Source organism: Leptonychotes weddellii, chromosome 5 (assembly GCF_054177405.1).
Source record: "Leptonychotes weddellii isolate Sample4059 chromosome 5, ASM5417740v2, whole genome shotgun sequence".
In the NCBI taxonomy this organism is placed as follows: domain Eukaryota; kingdom Metazoa; phylum Chordata; class Mammalia; order Carnivora; family Phocidae; genus Leptonychotes; species Leptonychotes weddellii.
In genome coordinates, this window is record NC_138373.1 from 131,432,559 (window position 1) to 131,452,362 (window position 19,804).

At 38.0% G+C, this 19,804-nt stretch overlaps 2 protein-coding genes across 8 annotated transcripts in view; one reads left to right on the top strand and one right to left on the bottom strand.

Moving 5' to 3' along the window:
• The window catches only part of CEP290 (centrosomal protein 290), an 86,804-nt gene extending 84,908 nt beyond the window's left edge, over nt 1–1,896 (bottom strand). For 2 of the 4 annotated variants that reach the window (XM_081822170.1, XM_081822169.1), the window contains exons 1-4: nt 1,694–1,892; nt 1,399–1,483; nt 994–1,123; nt 761–838 (exon numbers count right to left, since the gene is read on the bottom strand). In XM_081822170.1, coding sequence (XP_081678296.1) covers nt 761–838; nt 994–1,095 — 180 coding nt within the window. In that variant the 5' untranslated portion in view covers nt 1,096–1,123; nt 1,399–1,483; nt 1,694–1,892. Of the gene's footprint in view, nt 1–760; nt 839–993; nt 1,124–1,398; nt 1,484–1,679 lie in introns of all 4 variants that reach the window. The other 2 variants (XM_081822167.1, XM_081822168.1) reach the window with 2 other exon arrangements.
• Nucleotides 1,897–2,101: 205 nt separating this feature from the next.
• Nucleotides 2,102–19,804, top strand: part of TMTC3 (transmembrane O-mannosyltransferase targeting cadherins 3) — a 57,710-nt gene continuing 40,007 nt past the window's right edge. Inside the window, exons 1-2 of one of the 4 annotated variants that reach the window (XM_031021665.2) lie at nt 2,102–2,386; nt 16,154–16,355. In XM_031021665.2, coding sequence (XP_030877525.2) covers nt 16,167–16,355 — 189 coding nt within the window. In that variant the 5' untranslated portion in view covers nt 2,102–2,386; nt 16,154–16,166. Of the gene's footprint in view, nt 2,387–2,422; nt 2,785–16,153; nt 16,356–19,804 lie in introns of those variants that run through there. The other 3 variants (XM_006727020.3, XM_081822172.1, XM_081822171.1) reach the window with 3 other exon arrangements.

A 19,804-nucleotide genomic window follows, 5' to 3' on the forward strand; every position in this document is an offset into this window, starting at 1 on the left:
TCCTCATATCAGTGAGATCATATGATACTTGTTTTTCTCTGATTGACTTATTTCGCTTACCATAATACCCTCTAGTTCCCTCCACGTTGTTGCAAATGGCAAGATTTCGGGGGTTTTTTGATGGCATAATATTCCATTGTATATATACACCACATCTTCTTTATCCATTCATCTGTTGGTGGACATCTTAGCTCTTACCACAGTTTGGCTATTGTGGACATTGCTGCTATAAACATTGGGGTGCACGTCCCCTTCGGATCACTACATTTGTATCTTTGGGGTAAATACCCAGGAGACCAAGCACATTTTCTAGTCCAAGTTTTTATTTAAGGTGATTTCCAGCTTTAGAAGCTTTTTAATGTTTACCACTGCTTTCCATTTACCTAAAATTACTCATCAGTCTTTGCCCCTCATGAGGCCTTCTCTCACCTAAATCTTTCCCCCTCCCAACAAACCCCTATACAAGTGTTCACACTTTTCATTCTGACTTCAGGATTATGTTAACATAATTACAAAGGACCTCTCTATGTTATTTTTAAACATACCCATTCTGTTTCCCTTAGACATTCTTCTAGGAACTTTAGAGCAGAAACCAGCAATGTTTTGCACACTAAAATTTTCAATCCACATTTGAAGAGATCTCATTTTTGAGTGATTTTGATATTACAAAGTACTTTCATAAAGACTAACTTATTTAAGAACAGTCCCTTAAACGTCCTCCAATAGTCAAAACCATTATTAAAACCTACTGCATACAAACCTTCATTAGTGATTGAGTAATTCTGAAAAGGTGTATCATATTTTCTTGACTTTCAGTTTTTAGCTCACTTATTTCCACCTAAGTAAAAAGAAAAACAACTATTTTATGTTTTATAGCCCTTGGGCAAAATATAAAAATTCTTCCATTTGTAATATTCATTGATTTCAGGGACAACTTAATCATAGTTGTGTGTATATATATGTATGTGTGTGTATTGTTTATCAATTAAGCACCTTGGATAAGGAAATCAATAAATTATCTGCCAATTCTTCTTGACGAGGCAGGTCATCTGGATCAACTTTTATTATTTCTTTCCAGTTTATATTAGGTGGCATCTTGAAATCTTTCACTGTGCTTTACTTTCTGTAACAAAACAGGTGGGTATTAGCATTTTCGAGGTAAACAGCGTTCCTATTTTTATAGATTACATCATTGTAACCCTCTATGGTGTTAGCAAAGAGCTATGGCTCCTTAATTGTGTAACAGATAAGTGGGCAAAATAGCCTTGATCAAAATTATAGCACCTGGCACAAACCAACAAAGACTGCACCGGCTGAATAAACCACTAACGGATTCTCTCTTATAACTAATCTAGGTCAGAACTAAGATTCTGAGTCCCCTCCTCCACGCCCCCTTACCACCGAGGCGCGCGAACATCTAATGGTGCCAAACGCGGAGGTACTTGGAAGGCTGGAAATGAACCCTGATTCGGTGAAGCAGGAACTAGGGGTAAAAAAGAAAAGGTGTGTAAATAAATGCCTGAAATGAGAGCAGGTAGGCCGGGGAAACCGGGGCTGAAGCTAGAAGGCCGACGGATTGCGGACCAAAGACTAAGGAGGGGTGGGGAAGACAGGCTGTTACGTACGGGCCCTGAGACTGAAAGAACCTTTTTGGGAAGAAACTGGCTGCTCCTGCTCACCAAGATCCACCCACCTAACCGAGCCTGGCAACCAGCAGAGATCCCTGATCCGCCGCACGGACCAAGGTTGGCCCCGCCGCCACGCCTGACCGATCCCCAGCGCGGTTCCACCCGGACTCGATCCCGCCAACAGGTCCTGTGCAAGCAAGAGCGGCGGCGGCTGCTAGGCGACACCATTCCCCACCCCGCGAAAGACGGCACAAGGCCCCGGATGCGAAGGGAGCCTACATTTCACGACCTTGGGTGATGCTTTGCGTTTAGATTCTCCTGCAGGGTCCCTTGGACTCTGTTAAAGACGGAGAAGGCGAGGAATAAGGACTCCAAATCCCAGAGTGCAGTTCTGCTTGGAGTCTTGTCCATGCTGGGAACTGAAGTCTATGAGAGGTGGAGGGAGGCCGTTCCCAGCGTGCAATGCGGGAGGCTGCGACGGTACCGTGGGGGTGGGGGAACGACCCAGCGGCGGGAGGCGCAGTGGCTGAGGCGCGTGTGCGCCGGTGACCTGAATGAGGTAGACCATGACTGTGCCTTTGGTGGCGTCACTAGCTGGGCCGCTTTTCCTGGGATTTCTCTAAGCCATCTCCTGGTGGAACCGCTCCCAGGTGAGGTCGAGCTGTGGGTCAGAGGCGGGGGAGGAATTGAGGGGAGCGGTCCCGGCTTAATGAAGCTCGTGCTATTGGCGCGGAAGGACTCGGTCCAGGTCCGAAGAGGTGAGAAGAACCCGTTTCCTTAGGTGTTTTAGAGGGTTTCCACGGGTGGTGCCCTCTGTAAGAAGAAAAAGAAAGTTTTAGTTTTCTTTGCGCTCTGAATTTACTCCGTACGGTGGAGTGGGGGCCGCATGGCCAAGATCATGGTTTCGGGGTGAGTGAAGAATTGAGAAGAGGACATATTCTTCTCTGCCCGTCTTACCTGTAGCACCAGAGCCTTCGCGGATTGGAGGACTTGAAGATTGAAGAGCTGGTATAGAGTGAAGGCTCTAGAAAGGAGTGTTTAGCATTTGCCCAGCCTGATGCTGGGGTGGAGAGAGAAGGGGCCTCAGTACTCACCAGCCTGGATGCTGTCACTTTCTTGGTTACCGAAGATGCCCTCGTATGAAAGTGTTTCTCAGGTGTTTACAGTTCTTTCGGTCAAGTTTTGTTCATCCCGCTGTGCTCAGCCATTCTGGAATATGATACACTACTAGATAACTTTCTTAAGCTGTAGACTTGAAATCTAAATGACATTTTCGACTGTTGGAGCAGTGCCTCCTATTTTTTTTTTTTAAGGACTTTTTCTTATCTATAATTGATACTAAGTTTTCCTTCTGAAAATATACAGATTTCTTTCCAAACCACGTATTTGGGTAAAACAAATAATAGCTCAGAAAATAAAAAGATATTGATTTAGTGGGATACATTTTAAAAACATTCGTCAGATTTGTAGGAATGATCATTTTGTTGTATCCTTTACTGAGATTATATGCCACATACCATTCATTATTTTTTTTAACCATGCTGACATTACATCCCCAGAACTTATTTGTCTTGTAACTAAGTTTCTACCTTTTGACCAGTATGTTCTTTGTTTCCATGAGTTTGTTTTGTTTTGGGGTTTTTTTTTTAGATTCTGCATGTGAGATCCATACAGTATTTGTGTTTTTCTTTCTGATACTTACCATAATGCTCTCAAGATCCATCCATGTTGTCCCAAATGGCAAGATTTCATTCTTTTCATGGTTGAATAATCCATTGTATATACCACATTTTCTTTATTCATCTGTCAGTGGCCACTTATTTCCATGTCTTGGCTACTGTAAATAGTTATGCAGTGGATATGGGGGTGCAGATATCTCATGCACATAGTGATTTTGTTTCCTTTGGATATATATCCAGAAATAGAATTGCTGGATAATATGGTAGTTTTGTTTTTAAGTTGAGTAATCTCGGTAACTGTGTTCTGTAATGCCTACACTAGTTTACATTCCCACCAGCAGTGCACAAGGGTTCCCTTTTTTCCCCGTCCTCGATAACCCTTATTATCTCTTGTCTTTTTGATGACAGCAAACTGACAGGTGTGTGGTGATATCTCATGGTTCTGATTTGCATTTCCCTGATGATTAGTGATGTTGAGCACCTTTTCATATATCTCTTGGCCATCTGTATGTCTTTGGAAGAAGTTCCTCAAATTCTTTGCTTTTTTGCTGTTGAGTTGTAGGTGTTCCTTACATATTTTGGATATTAACCCCTTATCAGATATATTATTTGCAGGTATTTTCTTCCATCCCATAGGTTCTTTTCATTTTGATGATAGCCTCCTTTGTTGTGCAGAAGCTTTTTAGTTTAACATAGTCCCACTTGTTTATTTTTGCTTTTTGCCTTTGTTTTTGGTTCTGAATCCAGAAAATCATTGTCAGGGTCAATGTCAAGGAGCATGTGGCTCTCCAGTTTTCCCAGCACCATTTATTAGGGAGACTCTCCTTTCTTCATTGTATATTCTTGGTACTTGGGCTGTTTTGTTCCATTAACCTGTGTGTTTTATGCAAATATCAAACTCTTACGATTACTATAACTTTGTCACTCTCTTAGTTCATCTTCATAACAGTCCAGCGAGGTAGGTGCCTGTATCGTCCTCATTTTTCCAACCAAGTTGTAAAACTGAGGCTTGGAGAGGTTAAGAACTGTGCTAAAACTTAAATGGTGTGATTGAAAATGGATTTTTCTGGCTGGAGGACGTTCTCTTTAATTCCATACTGCCTCCTCAGGCATGCTGAGAACCAATATCTGTGAAATGCTTGTTCTTCAGTCTTGCTGTCTATAGTAAATATCATATTCTAATGATGTAACTTTGTTTACTTAGGGATTTGAATTACATATTTTTCATGTTCAGTTTTTAATTCATAATTTAGCAAGGGAAGGAAGAGATGAGATCTAATTTCTCTTGTCACATGAGTCATATGCTTAAAATTGCATGTTTATTTTCATCGTTAGAATCTGTTTTTATGGGCGCCTGGGTGGCTCAGTTGTTAAGTGTCTGCCTTCGGCTCAGGTCATGATCCCAGGGTCCTGGGATCGAGTCCCACATCGGGCTCCCTGCTCGGCAGGAAGCCTGCTTCTCCCTCTCCCACTCCCCCTGCTTGTGTTCCTGCTCTCGCTATCTCTCTCTCTCTGTCAAATAAATAAATAAAATCTTTAAAAAAAAAAAAAAGAATCTGTTTTTACTGCAGCACCTTGTTTTTCTTGTTTTTCATTCATAACTATTCTGTATATTCACTTTCTAGTTTTGTTTTGTCTGTATTGGTCTTTACTACCCTTACTTCCCCTCGCCCTCTTGTTCACATTTATGTTCCCAGCAACTCAAGGTACCTGGTCTAATGATAAATTTTATTTTCATTTTTCAGAAGTGAAAATAGATTCAGGGAAGCTAAGTAATTTCCTAATAATTAATGAATCTAAGATTGTAACCCAGATCTCAGTTATAGTCCTGACTAAATGTAAAATCTTGTTTAAATTTCATTCTTTTACTCATTCTAACACTATTTTTGAGCTTGTGCACTGTGCTAGTGTTGGTTCATAACCTCCTTGGGAGCTTCCCAGGTTTAATCTGAAACTGGCTTCCGAATATGGAGGGCAGAGACCAAAGAAAGGGGAAGGCCTTTCTAGCTTTGTAGGTGGCAGTTTCGCTAAGCAAAGGGGACTTGCCTAGGAGGCTTGTCTTGGGCGGCTGGAAGAATAATGGATCCCTGCACCCACCCACCAAATCTTAAAAGTTTATATAAAGAGAGGCCTTAACTGGGTTCAGTTAAGTGTATTGTGCAGGTGTTCTCAACACCATATCTTTATCTCAAGGCTATGTGCTTGCAGCAGCCTTGGAGACCAGGAAAAGCAAACAACCACATTCCAAGGGGAGGGGATAAGGAGATTCACTCAGATCACCTGGGTCCAGTTTTAGCTCAACCGAGTCTTTTCTGTGACCTTCCCCAACAGCTAGACGTGGGGGATCTGATAGGAAACAAGTTTGCCATGGTCTAGGTCCTAATGCATTTTGGTAAGTTTGTACCTAACTGTGAATCAAGAAATTTAACACAAGTTCTAGTTCAGTCACTCACTATATAATTTTGAGGAAAATTGCTAAAACTCACTGTTACTTTTCATCAGATTTTCTGCATCAGTCAATTTGCACCGAGATAAGAGATTTATGTGATAATTTTATAAGTGGCCTTATTAAAGGAACACTTGCCTGGACCTGCCTTCTTTCTTCTCCCTGGTTTTATGAGCAGTTTTATCTGACCAAAATCATTTCATACGAAAGCCTTCCCTTTTATAATTGCTACCTTTATTCCCTGTATCAGGCAGCTTATTTTATTTAGATGTTACTTCCATTCCCTTTTTTGCTGCCTTATAGAGAAAATGAATGGTAACTTATTTTTCCAGCATCTATAATAAAGCATGGCCATGAGAAATTTAGTATCCCTGTGTATAATAAATGTTTTGTTTTGTTGGTTCTCCTGGAGAGGATCACTGTGCAGCAAGTAGACACTTGTCTTTTGACATGAGACTGGAAAGATTAGGAGGAATCAATGTGAATGCAGACTTCACAAACTTTATGTGCTTTAAAAAAGTCATGAAATACAGATTATTCTTATTGAAGAAGATAAAATCATGAAATTATTTTATGGAGAGAACTTTACTTTCCAGGCTAAATAGTCCTATATTCATATAAAATTTTCCTATAGGTTTATTTTTTCCACAATTGTACTGTTGAATTTTTAGGAAAAGGGGTTCATGGTATAATTTTGCTGAGGGAAGTATATTAAGTTTTGTATCTCTCTATGGTAGCTCATAAGTGGTCTTCCATTGTAGTTGGGTTGTTTGCGCATATGTAGTGACATCCCATTGTTGTAAGTAAACATGAATCAATCGCATTCAGACTATGTGCCTATGTTGAATATGTTTATGTGGCTAGAAGAAGTACTGGAATTTGCCTTAGTCTGTTCATGTTGCTCTAACAGAATACCCTATATTAGGTGGTTTATAAACAACAGGAATTTATTTCTCACAGTTCTGGAGGCTAGGAAGTACCAAGATCAAGGCATGAGCATTTTCAGTGTCTCATAAGGGCCCACTTCCTGGTTCATGGATAGTGTCTTTTTACTGTTTCCTCACATGGCAGAAGGGCCAAAAGATCTTTCTCAGGCTTCTTTTATAAGGGCACTAATCTCATTTGTGAAGTCCCCATCCTCATGAAGTCCCCATCATTTAGGGGTACACAAACATCCACTCTGTACCATTCCCACAGCTAACATTTAATACTGATGTGGTACATTGTTATAGTAATGGCCCCCAGTGAATCAGGCCTCCCTCTAACTATTCCTTTATGTAACCCTCTCCATTTCCCTTAACCTCTACCCTTGCAAGTAGTTCTTTTGGGCAGAACCTAAAACGACTCCACAACTGAGCTCATGACATGCATGAGAACTACTAGCTCTCATTCCCTTTTTCTCATAATAGGCTCCCTTGGAGATTCTTCAAAAATTCTATGATCTTGACCCTTTATAGCCTCTCTCTCCTTCAGTGACTATGGGTTTACCTTGCTTGATGGGGGGGGGGAGTATATATATATATATATACACACATACATATATATACACACACATATATATGTATTTATATGCGTTAAGTAGAGACTTGAAAAGAGTTTGTGCATTGGGACTTGCCCCCCTTCTCTCCTGAGATCACCATTTAAAGAAGTTCAGGCTAACCTACTAGAGGGTATGACCATATGTAGCAGAAACTAGCTTTCCAACTTAAGACCTCTACACTTTATTTTTTAATTTTTTTTTCAAATTTTTATTTAAATTCTAGTTATTTAACATACAGTGCAATGTTGGTTTCAGGAGAATTCAGTGATTCGTCACATACACTACCCAGTGCTCATCACATCAAGTGCCCTCTTTAATACCCATCACCCATCTAGTCCATCCCCAACCCACCTCCCTCTATCACCCCTCAGTTTGTTCTCTATCTTTAAGAGTCTCTTATGCTTTGTTTCCCTCTCTTTTTTTCTCCTTCCCATATGTTCATCTGTTTTGTTTCTTAAATTCCACGTATGAGTGAGATCATGCAGTATTTGTCTTTGACTGACTTCACTTTGCATAATACATTTTAGCTCCATCCACTTGGTTGCGAATGGCAAGATTTCATTCTTTGTGATGACTGAGTAGTATTCCATTGTGTGTGTGTGTGTGTGTGTGTACCACATCTTCTTTATTCATTCATCAGTCGTTGGACAATTGGGTTCGTTCCATTGTTTGGCTCTTGATGATAATGCTACTGTGAACATCAGGTTGCATGTACCCCATCAAATCTGTATTTTTGTACCCTTTGGGTAAATACCTAGTAGTGCAATTGCTGGATCATAGGGTAGTTCTACTTTTAACTTTTTGAGGAACCCCCTTACAGTTTTCCAGAGTGGCTGCACCAGTTTGCATTCCTACTAACAGTGTAAGAGGGTTCCCCTTTCTCCACATCCTTGCCAACATCTGTTGTTTCGTGTGTTGTTAATTTTAGCCATTCTGACAGGCATGAAGTTGTATCTCATCATGGTTTTGATTTATATTTCTCTGATGATGAGTGATGTTGAGCATCTTTTCATGTGTCTGTTGTCCATCTGAAAGTCTTCTTTGGAAAAATGTCTATTCATGTCTTCTGCCAGTTTCTTAACTGCATTATTTGTTTTTTGGATGTTGAGTTTCTTAGTTCTTTATAGGTTTTGGATACTAACCCTTTATTGGTTATGTCATTTGCCGATATCTTCTCCCTTTTCATAGGCTGCCTTTTATTTTGTTGATTGTTTCTTTGGCTGTGCAGAAGCTTTTTATCTTGATGAAGTCCCAATAGTTCATTTTTGCTTTTGTTCCCCTTGCCTCTGGAGATGTGTGTAGTACGTTGCTATAGCCGAGGTCAAAGAGGTTGCTGCCTGTGTTCTCTAGGATTTTGATGGCTTCCTGTCTCACATTTAGGTCTTTCATCCATTTTGAATTTATTTTTGCGTATGGGTAAGAAAGTGGTCCAATTTCATTTTTCTGCATGTTGCTGTCCAGTCTTCCCAACACCAATTGTTGAAGACACAGTCTATTTTCCATTGGATATTCTTTCCTGCTTTGTTGAAGATTAGTTGACCATGGAGTTATGGGCCCATTTCTGGGCTCTCTATTCTGTTCCATTGATCTGTGTGTCTTTTTTTGTGCCAGTACCGTGCTGTCTTGATGATTGCAGCTCTGTAATATATATTGAAATCTGGAATGGTGGTGCCTCCAGCTTTGCTTTTCTTTTTCAGGATTGCTTTGGCTATTTGGGGTCTTTTGTGGTTCCATACAAATTTTAGGATTGTTCTACCTCAGTGAAAAAGCTGGTGGTATTTTGATAGGGATTTCATTAAATGTACAGATTGCTTTGGGTAGTATAGACATTTTAACAATGTTTTTCCAATCCATGAGCATGGGATACTTTTCCATTTCTTTGTGTCCTCTTCAGTTTCTTTCATCAGTGTCCTATAGTTTTCAGAGTACAGATCTTCTACCTCTCTGGTTAGGTTTATTCTTAGGTATCTTATGGTTTTTGGTGCAATTGCAAATGTGATAGATTCCTTCATTTCTCTTTCTGCTGCTTCATCATTGGTGTATAGAAATACAACAGATTTCTGAATGTTGACTTTATATCTTGTGACTTTGTGTTTTTGTTCTAGCAGTCTTTTGGTGGAGTCTTTCGGGTTTTCTGTGTGGAGTATCATGTTGTCTGAGAATAGTGAGAGTTTGACTTCTTCCTTGCCAATTTGGATGCCTTTTATTTCTTTTTGTTGTCTGATTGTGGAGGCTAGAACTTCCAGTACAATGTTGAATAATAGTGGTAAGAGTGGACACCCTTGTCTTGTTCCTAACCTTAGAGGAAAACTCTCAGTTTTTCCCCATTGGGGATGATATTAGCTGTGGGTCTTTCATGTATGGCCTTTATGATGTGAGGTATGTTCACTCTACTCCTACTTTGTTGAGGGTTTTTATCAAGAATGGATGTTCTATTTTTGTCAGATGCTTTTTCTGCATCTATTGAGAGGATCATAATGGTTCTTATCCTTTCTTTTATTAATGTGGTGTATCACCTCGATTGATTTGTGAATGTCGAACCAGCCCTGCAGCCCAGGAATAAATCTCACTCAATCGTGGTGAATAATTCTTTTAATGTACTGTTGAGTTCAGGTTGCTAGTATCTTGTTGAGAATTTTTGCATCCATGTTCATCAGGGATATTGGCCTGTAATTCTCCTTTTTAGTGGAGCCCCCCTACACTTTAGATTTCCAGCTTTAATCAAACAGGATAACTATAAGCACATAAGGGACCCCAGGCACAACCAGCAAAATAAATATATATGTATATTTATATATATGTGTGTGTGTGTGTATATATGCACACACATACTTGTGCGTGTGTATCAAATAAAGATATTTATATCAAGGAATGGACTTAAAAAATCATGGGGCTGGTAAATTCAAAATCTGTAGATGTAGAGTAGGCTGGGAAAGTAGAAAATCTCCAGCAGGATCTGATGCTGCAGTCTCAAGGTAGAAATTCTTCTTAGGGAAGCTTCAGTTTTGCTCTGAAGGCAATTCAACTGATTAGATGAGGTCCATCCACATTATGGGATATAATCTTTACTTAAAGTCACTGGATTGTAAATGTTAACAACACCTACAAAATAACCTTTATAACGACACCTTGGTTAGTATTTCGGGCGCCTGGGTGGCTCAGTCATTAAGCAACTGCCTTCGGCTCAGGTCATGATCCCAGGGTCCTGGGATTGAGTCCCGCATCAGGCTCCCTGCTCAGTGGGAAGCCTGCTTCTCCCTTTCCCACTCCCCCTGCTTGTGTTTCTGCTCTTGCTATCTCTCTCTCTCTGTCAAATAAATAAAATCTTTAAAAAAAAAAAAGAAAACTATTGCCTAGGCAAGTTGACACATAAAACTAACCATAACAGGGATGCCTGGGTGGCTCAGTCGGTTAAGCGTCTGCCTTTGGCTCAGGTCATGCCCAAGCCCCGTGTCTGGCTGCCTGCTCAGTGGGGAGCCTGCTTCTCCCTCTCCCTCTGCTTGCCACTCCCCCTGCTTGCATTCTCTCTCGCTCTCTGTCAAATAAATAATAAATAAAATCTTACAACAACAACAAAAAAACTAACCATAACAGTAGTCTTCATGAATAGTAAGCATTTTATGCCATTTACTTGATGAATAGCACTTCATTGGTAAACCCACGTGATGCTTCTCAAACCCCTCACCCATACCAAGTTTATAGAATTTTAAGAGATAACCCAAGGGAGCTTAATGAAACAAAGGAAGTGAGCTAGTTCTGTGGCATGCTTGTGAGCTCAGTTGTGGAGTCATCTGAGGTTCTGCCCCCAAAGCCACCTGTGGGAGTAGAGGATGGAAGTAGGGGTGGTGGTTTTAAATAGATCTCAGCAAATAAAAGCTGGATATTACCAGTTTCCAAGGAGGGACTAAGGATCTTTCTTCTAATGAAGGAAGATGAAATAGAGATAAAGGGAACTTGAGGTGATGATTCCCAGTAATGTGGGGTTTTGAACCCAAAGAACACGTATGAGAGTCTCATTTGGTAATGTTCATGAAGTATTTTTGTTTTCCTTTCTTTCACCATTTTGCTCTAATGCTGTAGTGTTCAAAAACTATGTTTAGCCAGAATGTAAGGTACTCTCATATCTAAAGAAAGAGAAGAGTAGAACCCCATTCCATGACAAGAGGCTTCTTATTTGCAGTGAGCCAGAGCTTGGAGCAGAGGACAATCCCCAAAGTTAAATCAAGTTGAAAGTTTTGATTATTATGTTGGAATTGAGCATTTCAATTACTGCATGAAACTGCATTGCAACTTAACGTGACTGCATAACTCTTCATTAACTACCTATTTAGAAATCCTGGGAATGGTCCAGGTTTCTTAAAGTAGCATTTTATAACCTTATGTTTTTTAAGCCTTTAAATTCAACCTAAAAAAAATCTTATTTTATAAACTTACCGTTTTATTCTATAACAACTCAAATCGAAAGGACTAAATGCCTTAGCTACATTTCAAAGTTGGTCAGGGCACCTGGGTGGCAAAGTCAGTTGGGCATCCAAGTCTTGGTTTCCACTCAGGTTGTGATCTCAAGGTCGTGGGATGGAGACTGACATGGAGTCTGCTTGGGATTCTCTCTCCTTCCCTCTACCCCTCCTCCCCCCCGCCCCCGCATGTGCACACATGCTCTCTTTCTCTAAAATAAATAAGTCTTAAAAAAAAAACTTGTTTAAATTCCCTTAATTTAAAATTATATTTATAGGGTCTTCTGAGTGGCTCAGTCAGTTAAGCATCTGCCTTCAGCTCAGGTCATGATCCTGGAGTCCCAGGATCAAACCCCACATTGGGCTCCCTGCTCAGTGGGGAGTCTGCTTCTCCCTTTCCCCCTGCTCCCCCTCCCTGCCCCCGCTCATGCTCTCTTTTTTTTTCTCTCAAATAAATGAATAGAATCTTTTAAAAATTTGTATTTATAATTTGAGTGTATTAATTTTTATTCAAGGACTTCAGATACCTGACTTAAAAAGCAAAACTTTCTCAATACTTAAACAATTTGTACGGGCACCTGGGTGGCTCAGTCGTTGGGCATCTGCCTTGGGCTCAGGTCATGATCCCAGGGTCCTGGGATCGAGCCCCGTGTCGGGCTCCCTGCTCGGCGGGTAGCCTGCTTCTCCCTCTCCTGCTCCCCCTGCTTGTGTTCCCTCTCTCACTGTCTCTGTCTCTGTCAAATAAATAAAATCTTAAGAAAAAAAAACCAAAAAACCAATTTGTATAAACCTAGTAAATTAAGCTTAAAACTATTAGCAACTCCCAAGTCCTTACAAAATTCCAATAATGCTTGTAAACTTGGCTAAATTTTTATACTTTTCAACTAAAAAGCCTAAATCCACAAATTGCATGGTTTGTAATTTAATATTATATATATTATACATATTGTATCATATAAAATTGTATTTTATAGTTTTAAAGCTAATATACCAAGAGTCTACAGTGTGTGTCAGATTCTCTTAAACATTATTAGTACTCTAATAATCATATACATGTTGTTCCCAAATACAGCTTTGAGGTAGTAAAACCATAGGTTTAATTTACTCCTTTTTCTTCTATTAATTTTAATTTTTCCTATGGTGAGAACATATAAGCGGTTTGACAAACAACAGTTTGGGGTAAAAATCCCAAATGTCCCCAGATCAGGGTTCTGAGATTATGGGAGAGAGATTTGTGACCCATACACAAGACTTGATTTTCACCTACCTGGTGGTGGATGTCCTGAGTTGTTTTGTTTTTCTAAATTACCATCACACACACACACACACACACACACACACACACACAATGGGAGAGTAAAATGGTTCTTACACATTAGGTGCTCTATTTATAGCTTCTTGGGAGTATTGCTGAAGAACCTTCGGACCTGTTCTAGTGTAGACTGGCTAGTGGACCTGCTTGCATGGTTCTCATTCTGGGTATTTCTTTTGTTGCTGTCTTGCACTGGATCCCGTGTTTCCTGATTTCCCTCTCTTTCTGTTTCTTAATATACTCTCTCATTTATTGGAATAAGTCTTCTGTTAGTTTCCTGAGGAGACATCAGAGGTAAAGTTTTTGAGACCTTGAATATCTTAAGATATTTTTTATTCTACTTTCCTAGTTGGGAAATTTGTGTTTATTAATATCAAATTTTAGGTTGGAAATTATTATCCCTCAGAAATTTGAAGCATTACTCCTTTTTTTTCAGAATTTTCCTCCCCTGCCCCCCCAATCCTCCAGCTTCCATTGTTAGTGGAAAAAAAAAAAAAAAAGGATTTGTTTGAATCCTAATCTTTGCTATGAAACCTGCTTTCTTCCTTTGTGGAAGCTTTTAGAGGCCTCTTTTTTGTTTGTTTCCAGGGTTGTAAAATTTTACAAGATTGTGTGCCCGGTTGGTAGAAGATAACTGGAGGATCTCAAAATATGTAGACAGACTTTTAGTTAACCCTCATTTTCAGTTTGCTACCTGTTTTCACTTGTGTCCCCTATATCAGACACCCTGTGTTTCACCTATTTCAGAGAGGAAGTCTCTAGTCTTCTGCCCAGCTACAGGAGAAAAGGTTACTTGCCTGTACCCAATGACAGAGGAGTCTAAATTTTAACAAATACATCTGTTCCTTTTTCTTGAGATTCTTTTTTTTTTTTTTTTAAAGATTTTATTTATTTATTTGAGAGAGAGAGAGCATGAGAGGAGGGAGGGTCAGAGAGAGAAGCAGACTCCCTGCGGAGCAGGGAGCCTGATACAGGACTCGATCCTGGGACTCCAGGATCATGACCTGAGCCGAAGGCAGTCGCTTAACCAACTGAGCCACCCAGGCGCCCTTTTTCTTGAGATTCTTGTCACCAGTTTTGAAATTGATGCTGACAGGGATGCAAAAAACTTTTTAGCTTTCCCCCTTAAGCTTAAGATTTACTTTCCTGAGCTCTGTTGCATCACCACTGAACTTTTGTTTTTCCAGCTTCCAAAATCCAATGGTCTTTATCCTTGTGAATTTATACTTTTTTTTTTTTCTTTTTAATACCTTGTTATTTTAGTGTGTGATTCAGGAGTGAGGCAAATGCCTGCTCAGTATCTCCAGTCTTTAAACAACTGCTATTAACTTTTTCTGGGATAAGGCACAAGTTCATACTCTTTAGAGATGATAAATCAGTGCTGGGTTCAAGATAAACTCTTAGATCATTTTTTTTTTTTTTTACTTGAAAACTATCCTTCAAAAGGTACAGCTAATATCCTTTTGTGATTTGTAGGATTGGATTTTGCATTTCTTTAAGTAATATATTCTAAGGTTTTCCTATCTATACTTTAATACTTTCTTAGGCTTTTGTGTGTCTATATCCTTATATAAATCTTACATCTGATTTTAAATCTCTCTGCCCTTCCTACTGTCATCTTCCTCTCTGATCTAGCAGGAACTCCTATAGATATATATCACATCTTAGATCTTCTGACTCTGTGAGTAATGTATTAGTTTCTTCTTGCTGCTGTAACAAATTACCACAAACAAAGTGACTTAACACAAATTTATTATTTTATAATTATGGAGGTGCAAAATAGGTTTCCTTAGACTAAAATTGAGAGTCCGTAGGTCTGTGGTCACTTTAGATGCTCTAATGAAGAATGTGTTTCTTTGCTCTTTCCGGCTTCCGGAGGCCACCATCATTCCTTGCCTTGTGGCCCCAGCCTGCCATCACATCACTCTCATCTCTGCTTTCCTGACTCTCCTGCCTCCCTCTTTAACTTTTAAGATCTCTTGTCATTGAATTGGCCCACCCAGATAATCGAAGATATAATCTCCTCATCTCAAAACCCTCAATTTAATCACACCTTGTAATGTCTCTTTTGCCATGTAAAGTAACATTATCACAGATTCAGGGATTTGGATATGGATAGTTATGGTGGGCCATAATTCTGCCTCCACAGATAATGATACTAATGATACTACTCAAGCTAGAAAAGTCTATCATTGGCTTGTTTTTCAAGAGTACCCTCCAACCTTATTTTTATTATAAGGCTAATTCTTCAGTATCATACAGTTAATACAGTTCCTTCTCTAAACCATTTTCTTACTAAATCCTTTCTAAAGCAATGATTTAATTATGAATTGTCATGTCTGAAGCCTGTTCTCTAGATTAAAATCATTTGTTGTAATGAGAAAAACGCTATGATTTAGATCTGGGTTTTAAACTCATATTGCTAAGCAGATAACATAAATCAGTGTGAAAAATAGTGAGACTATAGTTAAATGGCTAATATACAGCTAGCTTAGGCTTAGAATGCCTTTAGACACATTTGAGATATTTTTAAAAGGCTTTAACCAAATTAAACAAGGCTGCAGGCTAACAGTTTGGATGCCTAATTTAGGTAATAGTTGGTTTTCAGGTATATAAAGTACTAAAATACAAGCTCCATCTACATTTCAGAAAATCCATGTTCAGTGTCTTTTCAAGTATTTTTTTTTCCTCACAAAAATTTATTTACTGCTTCTGGAGTACACCATACTAGGTTTTTAAAGTTTTCATACATCTATATATATATATGTATATATATTCCCGGAATAACCTGTGACAATTGATAGGGAGTTCACTATCTAGTTAGCTAGAGAGGTAAGTCCAGAGATTAAATGGTGTGATAAAGGATTCTAATAGAAATATGAAATACATGAAGGAGCAATTAATTTTAAGTTAGCAATTTGGAGAGGTGGTCAGCTAATGCTTTTTAGAGGTGGTTGACATTTGAGCTGAGCTTTGAAGTCTCCTGGAGAATTAGCATTCACTATTTTACTTATCCTTCTATGAAAATTTTACTTACTTGAAAAAACAATGATGCTTATTTCATCTTACCTTTATGATTTTTTCCCCCCAGATTTGTGGACAGGATGGCTGATATTAACCTCAAAGAAATAGCCTTAATAGTAGGTGTGGTTACCGCCTGCTATTGGAACAGCCTCTTTTGTGGTTTTGTTTTTGATGATGTTTCAGCAATACTGGATAATAAAGACCTGCATCCATCTACACCTTTAAAAACTTTATTTCAGAATGACTTCTGGGGAACCCCTATGTCTGAGGTAAGTAGTTATTGCTTATGTGTATCTTAGATTTTAAAATATTCTGATAGTTTATTACTCTTAATTTCTTTACCACCATTGTCATCATAGCACTTATGAATTTGTTTCCCTAAAATGTATATGTTAGATAGGAAGTAGAAGATGTGATTATCTTCTTTAAAGCAGTACATAATTCTTTCCTTGGCTGTGTATTTTAATCTTTTTAAAAACAATATATGTGTGTGAAAACCAAATGTGTTAGGATAGCAAGAAGTGTAAACAAATCTATTTTCTTGCTAACTTTTTTTTTTCATGATTCAGGCAAAAGAAATGACCACTTATGATATATTTAACCATCTAAAAATATGTGACTTCAATATAAATAGATTAGACTTTAAGGGTAAAAGTATTGAGTTTTTTCCTGCAGAAAATTTTAAATTTGTGTCATATTTTTTACCTAGTATTTTAATTTTATATTGAGAACCCAAAAGTTCATTTTTTATGAGGATGTTTTTATTTTGTCAGTAAATTTATTTTGAAGGTCACTATTAAACTGTTTGGGATTAAACTTTTGTCATTTTGGGATTCCATAGATTGGATCCTACCATTCTATTATATAATAGCTGTACGAAATTGGTGAGAATATAGCTTTTAGATGGCAAGATCTATAAGAGATCTGATCCATAAAAGAATAATACCTTGAGGATAAATAAATGAATTAATCTATAGTACGTGGCGCACAGTTGAACCGTAACATATAACACTCTTATACTTTGTCAGTTGTCATTTGTGGTCCCTTTCCGCATTCTTTAAATATGGAAGCTTCTCAAGAGTGGGGATGAAGTCTGTCATTCTTCTAGTCACAAGCACATAACAAGTATTTTTTCTTGTTAAATAAGCAGATTTTATTTTCTTGTAACCTTCCTGTTCTCACCCTATTCTAGCCTTTAAAAGAAATGAATATTTGACAATGAGAAAAAATATTATATAATAAGATCATTATTTTTTCTAGGCCATTTATTTCCTTCTACCCCTACATTTTATCCCTAGAGGCCCTTAGAAATATGTGTCCATTTCCCCAACTTAAGCTAGTATCTGTGGTGATTTTAATCATGACATTGAGATTTTAACTGAAAGGTTAGCTGTCCAGATTAAGGGTCTCATGAAAGTTACCATACCATGGTGTCAGTGCAATGTTTTGTGACTTCCTCAGCTTTACAGATTGAAAATATGATTTTGTTCAGAGCTCCTATAAGTGGACACACTAAGAAAAGTACTCATAAACTCCCGAAAAAAATGAACAAATTTGAATAACAATATATGGTGGAGATTGTTGCTTCCTCCTTTTTTCTGATGGGCGTATTCTCTTCCTGTAGGGAAATGTGCCACTAAGGAAAAATTATTCTGAGTAGTATTAAGGTATTACAAGTTTTCTTGACCAGCCTGAAATTAGCACATTCAGAGATCAGATGGTTGATGTCATCAAGTAATGATAGCCTGGAAGCCTATCTGTGAGTGCCCAAACCTTCATAAAGATTTTTTTGTCAGTGTAGATCTTAAAGACACATTTTGGGCTTTGGACATATTCCTGAGCTGTATGAATACTGACATAGTAGGGGTCTTTGGACTCCTCTGGCACTCTTAGTGTTTAGATTATCTCTTTAGTAAGCCCATTCTTTAGCTATGTTATACTCGGTTTTTGAATGGTTCGGTGGATTATAAATCTAGCTACATATTAGAATCTGCTTGGCACTTAAAAAAATATTACTAAGGCTCTACTCAAATCTGTTACAGTTATCTCAGAATGGGATGTGGGCATCAGTGTTTTTGTCTTGTTCCTTTTGTGTTTGCTTTTTTATTGTTCTTGTGGAATTTGGGGGGCAGGGAGGAGTAGAGGATTAGGTTTTTTCTGTTTATCCAAGTGATTCTCTGGCATAGCCATGGTTGAGCTGTAATGAGCCATCTCTTCTGGCATTTGGCCTATGAAGTATCTTTGTCAAGGTAACTTTTGCAAATATCCCATTTCACTTTGTTTTGCCATTGCTATATGGAGATTCACATTAATAGGGAACTATTAGCCTATTCATTATATTCATGCTTATGTTTCTATTGCCAACTAATACTATGAATAATTGTTTTTTCTCTAAAATACCTGAATTTAATAATGATCTATATTGTTTTGTTTGTAATAGAACTAGCTGTTTTACTATATTTTCACAGAAGAATCTATTATCTACTACACTGATGATTATCACATTGGAGTCTTTAGATTACTAATGCATTGTGTGAATAATCAGTTATGTTAATAATTAATCTATTTTTTAATTGGCCATTACCTGTGACTGTACATCTAATAGACCTAACAAAACAATTATGTATATTACAGTTAAAAATAGCCTATTCCCTGCACTTTCAGACTTAGTCCTTTTGACTGGCCAATATGTCCCAATGGAACTACAGTAACATTTCAGGCACTCAAAAGGTTTCCAGGCCTTTTTTTGCTTTTGGATACACATCATGTCAGCTCAGTATAATGCCTTAAAAATAATTTTGTATGCCTGAGCTAAATCAAATGATGTACAAAAATTAAGCAGCAAAGAACATTCTAGGTAGACATCACTCATGGCATGTGTAGTCAATACAGAGATAGTAAAATGTTCCTGTTTTCAAATTGAGAAATGTTTGTTCCTTGTGGTTCCTGATGTTCCCTAGTAGGGATAAACAGGCTTAAGTCGATACCTGTAATACCAGAGTTATAGCAAAATATGGTAAGAGGTATGAGAGTGAAGAAGCTGAGTGTGAATGCCCTTACATAAAATTTTAAAAAGTAATAGGATAATATTTTATGTGTTTTTGTCCTGTGCATTTTATTCTTAAATCTGGTTTGATTTTTGTCTTATGGTAAAAATATTTCTGGTTAAATGAAACTTCTAGCTTGTAAAGAAATTCAGCAGCTTCACATAAAATTTGATTTATTGCCAGTAAAGACTACCATAACAAAGGTATCTATTCTGTTATTCTAAGAAAGTTTTTGTATTATTCTCTGGGTAGTATTTGGGGGTTTTTTGGTTTAATATATTCAGGTTTACATATTATGAAAGTGTTTTTCATAAAACAGTTAGTACTTTTCTGAGTCTTCACAATTAAAACTGAGCTGGTAAATATTCTGTTCTTATATTTCCTTTTGAGAATCTGGCCAGCAGTTATATAAATGCTTGTATTAGTAATAGATTGGAAAGTAGGCTTTGGAGAGAATCCTGTGTTCTGATTTGATCAATGCCACTATTGTCCTGCTTTATTATTTTTTTAAATCTGTGTATTGAAGAGGAATTAATAGTCATATGTTCTTCCTCTACTATTGATGGGATGGGATATTTGCAAAAGGAGGAAATTGCCTTTGTTTTGGGACTAAGGAAATAGGAAAACACATTATAAAACTATCTTTTAGTCTTGTGTTATCCTTGGAGCAG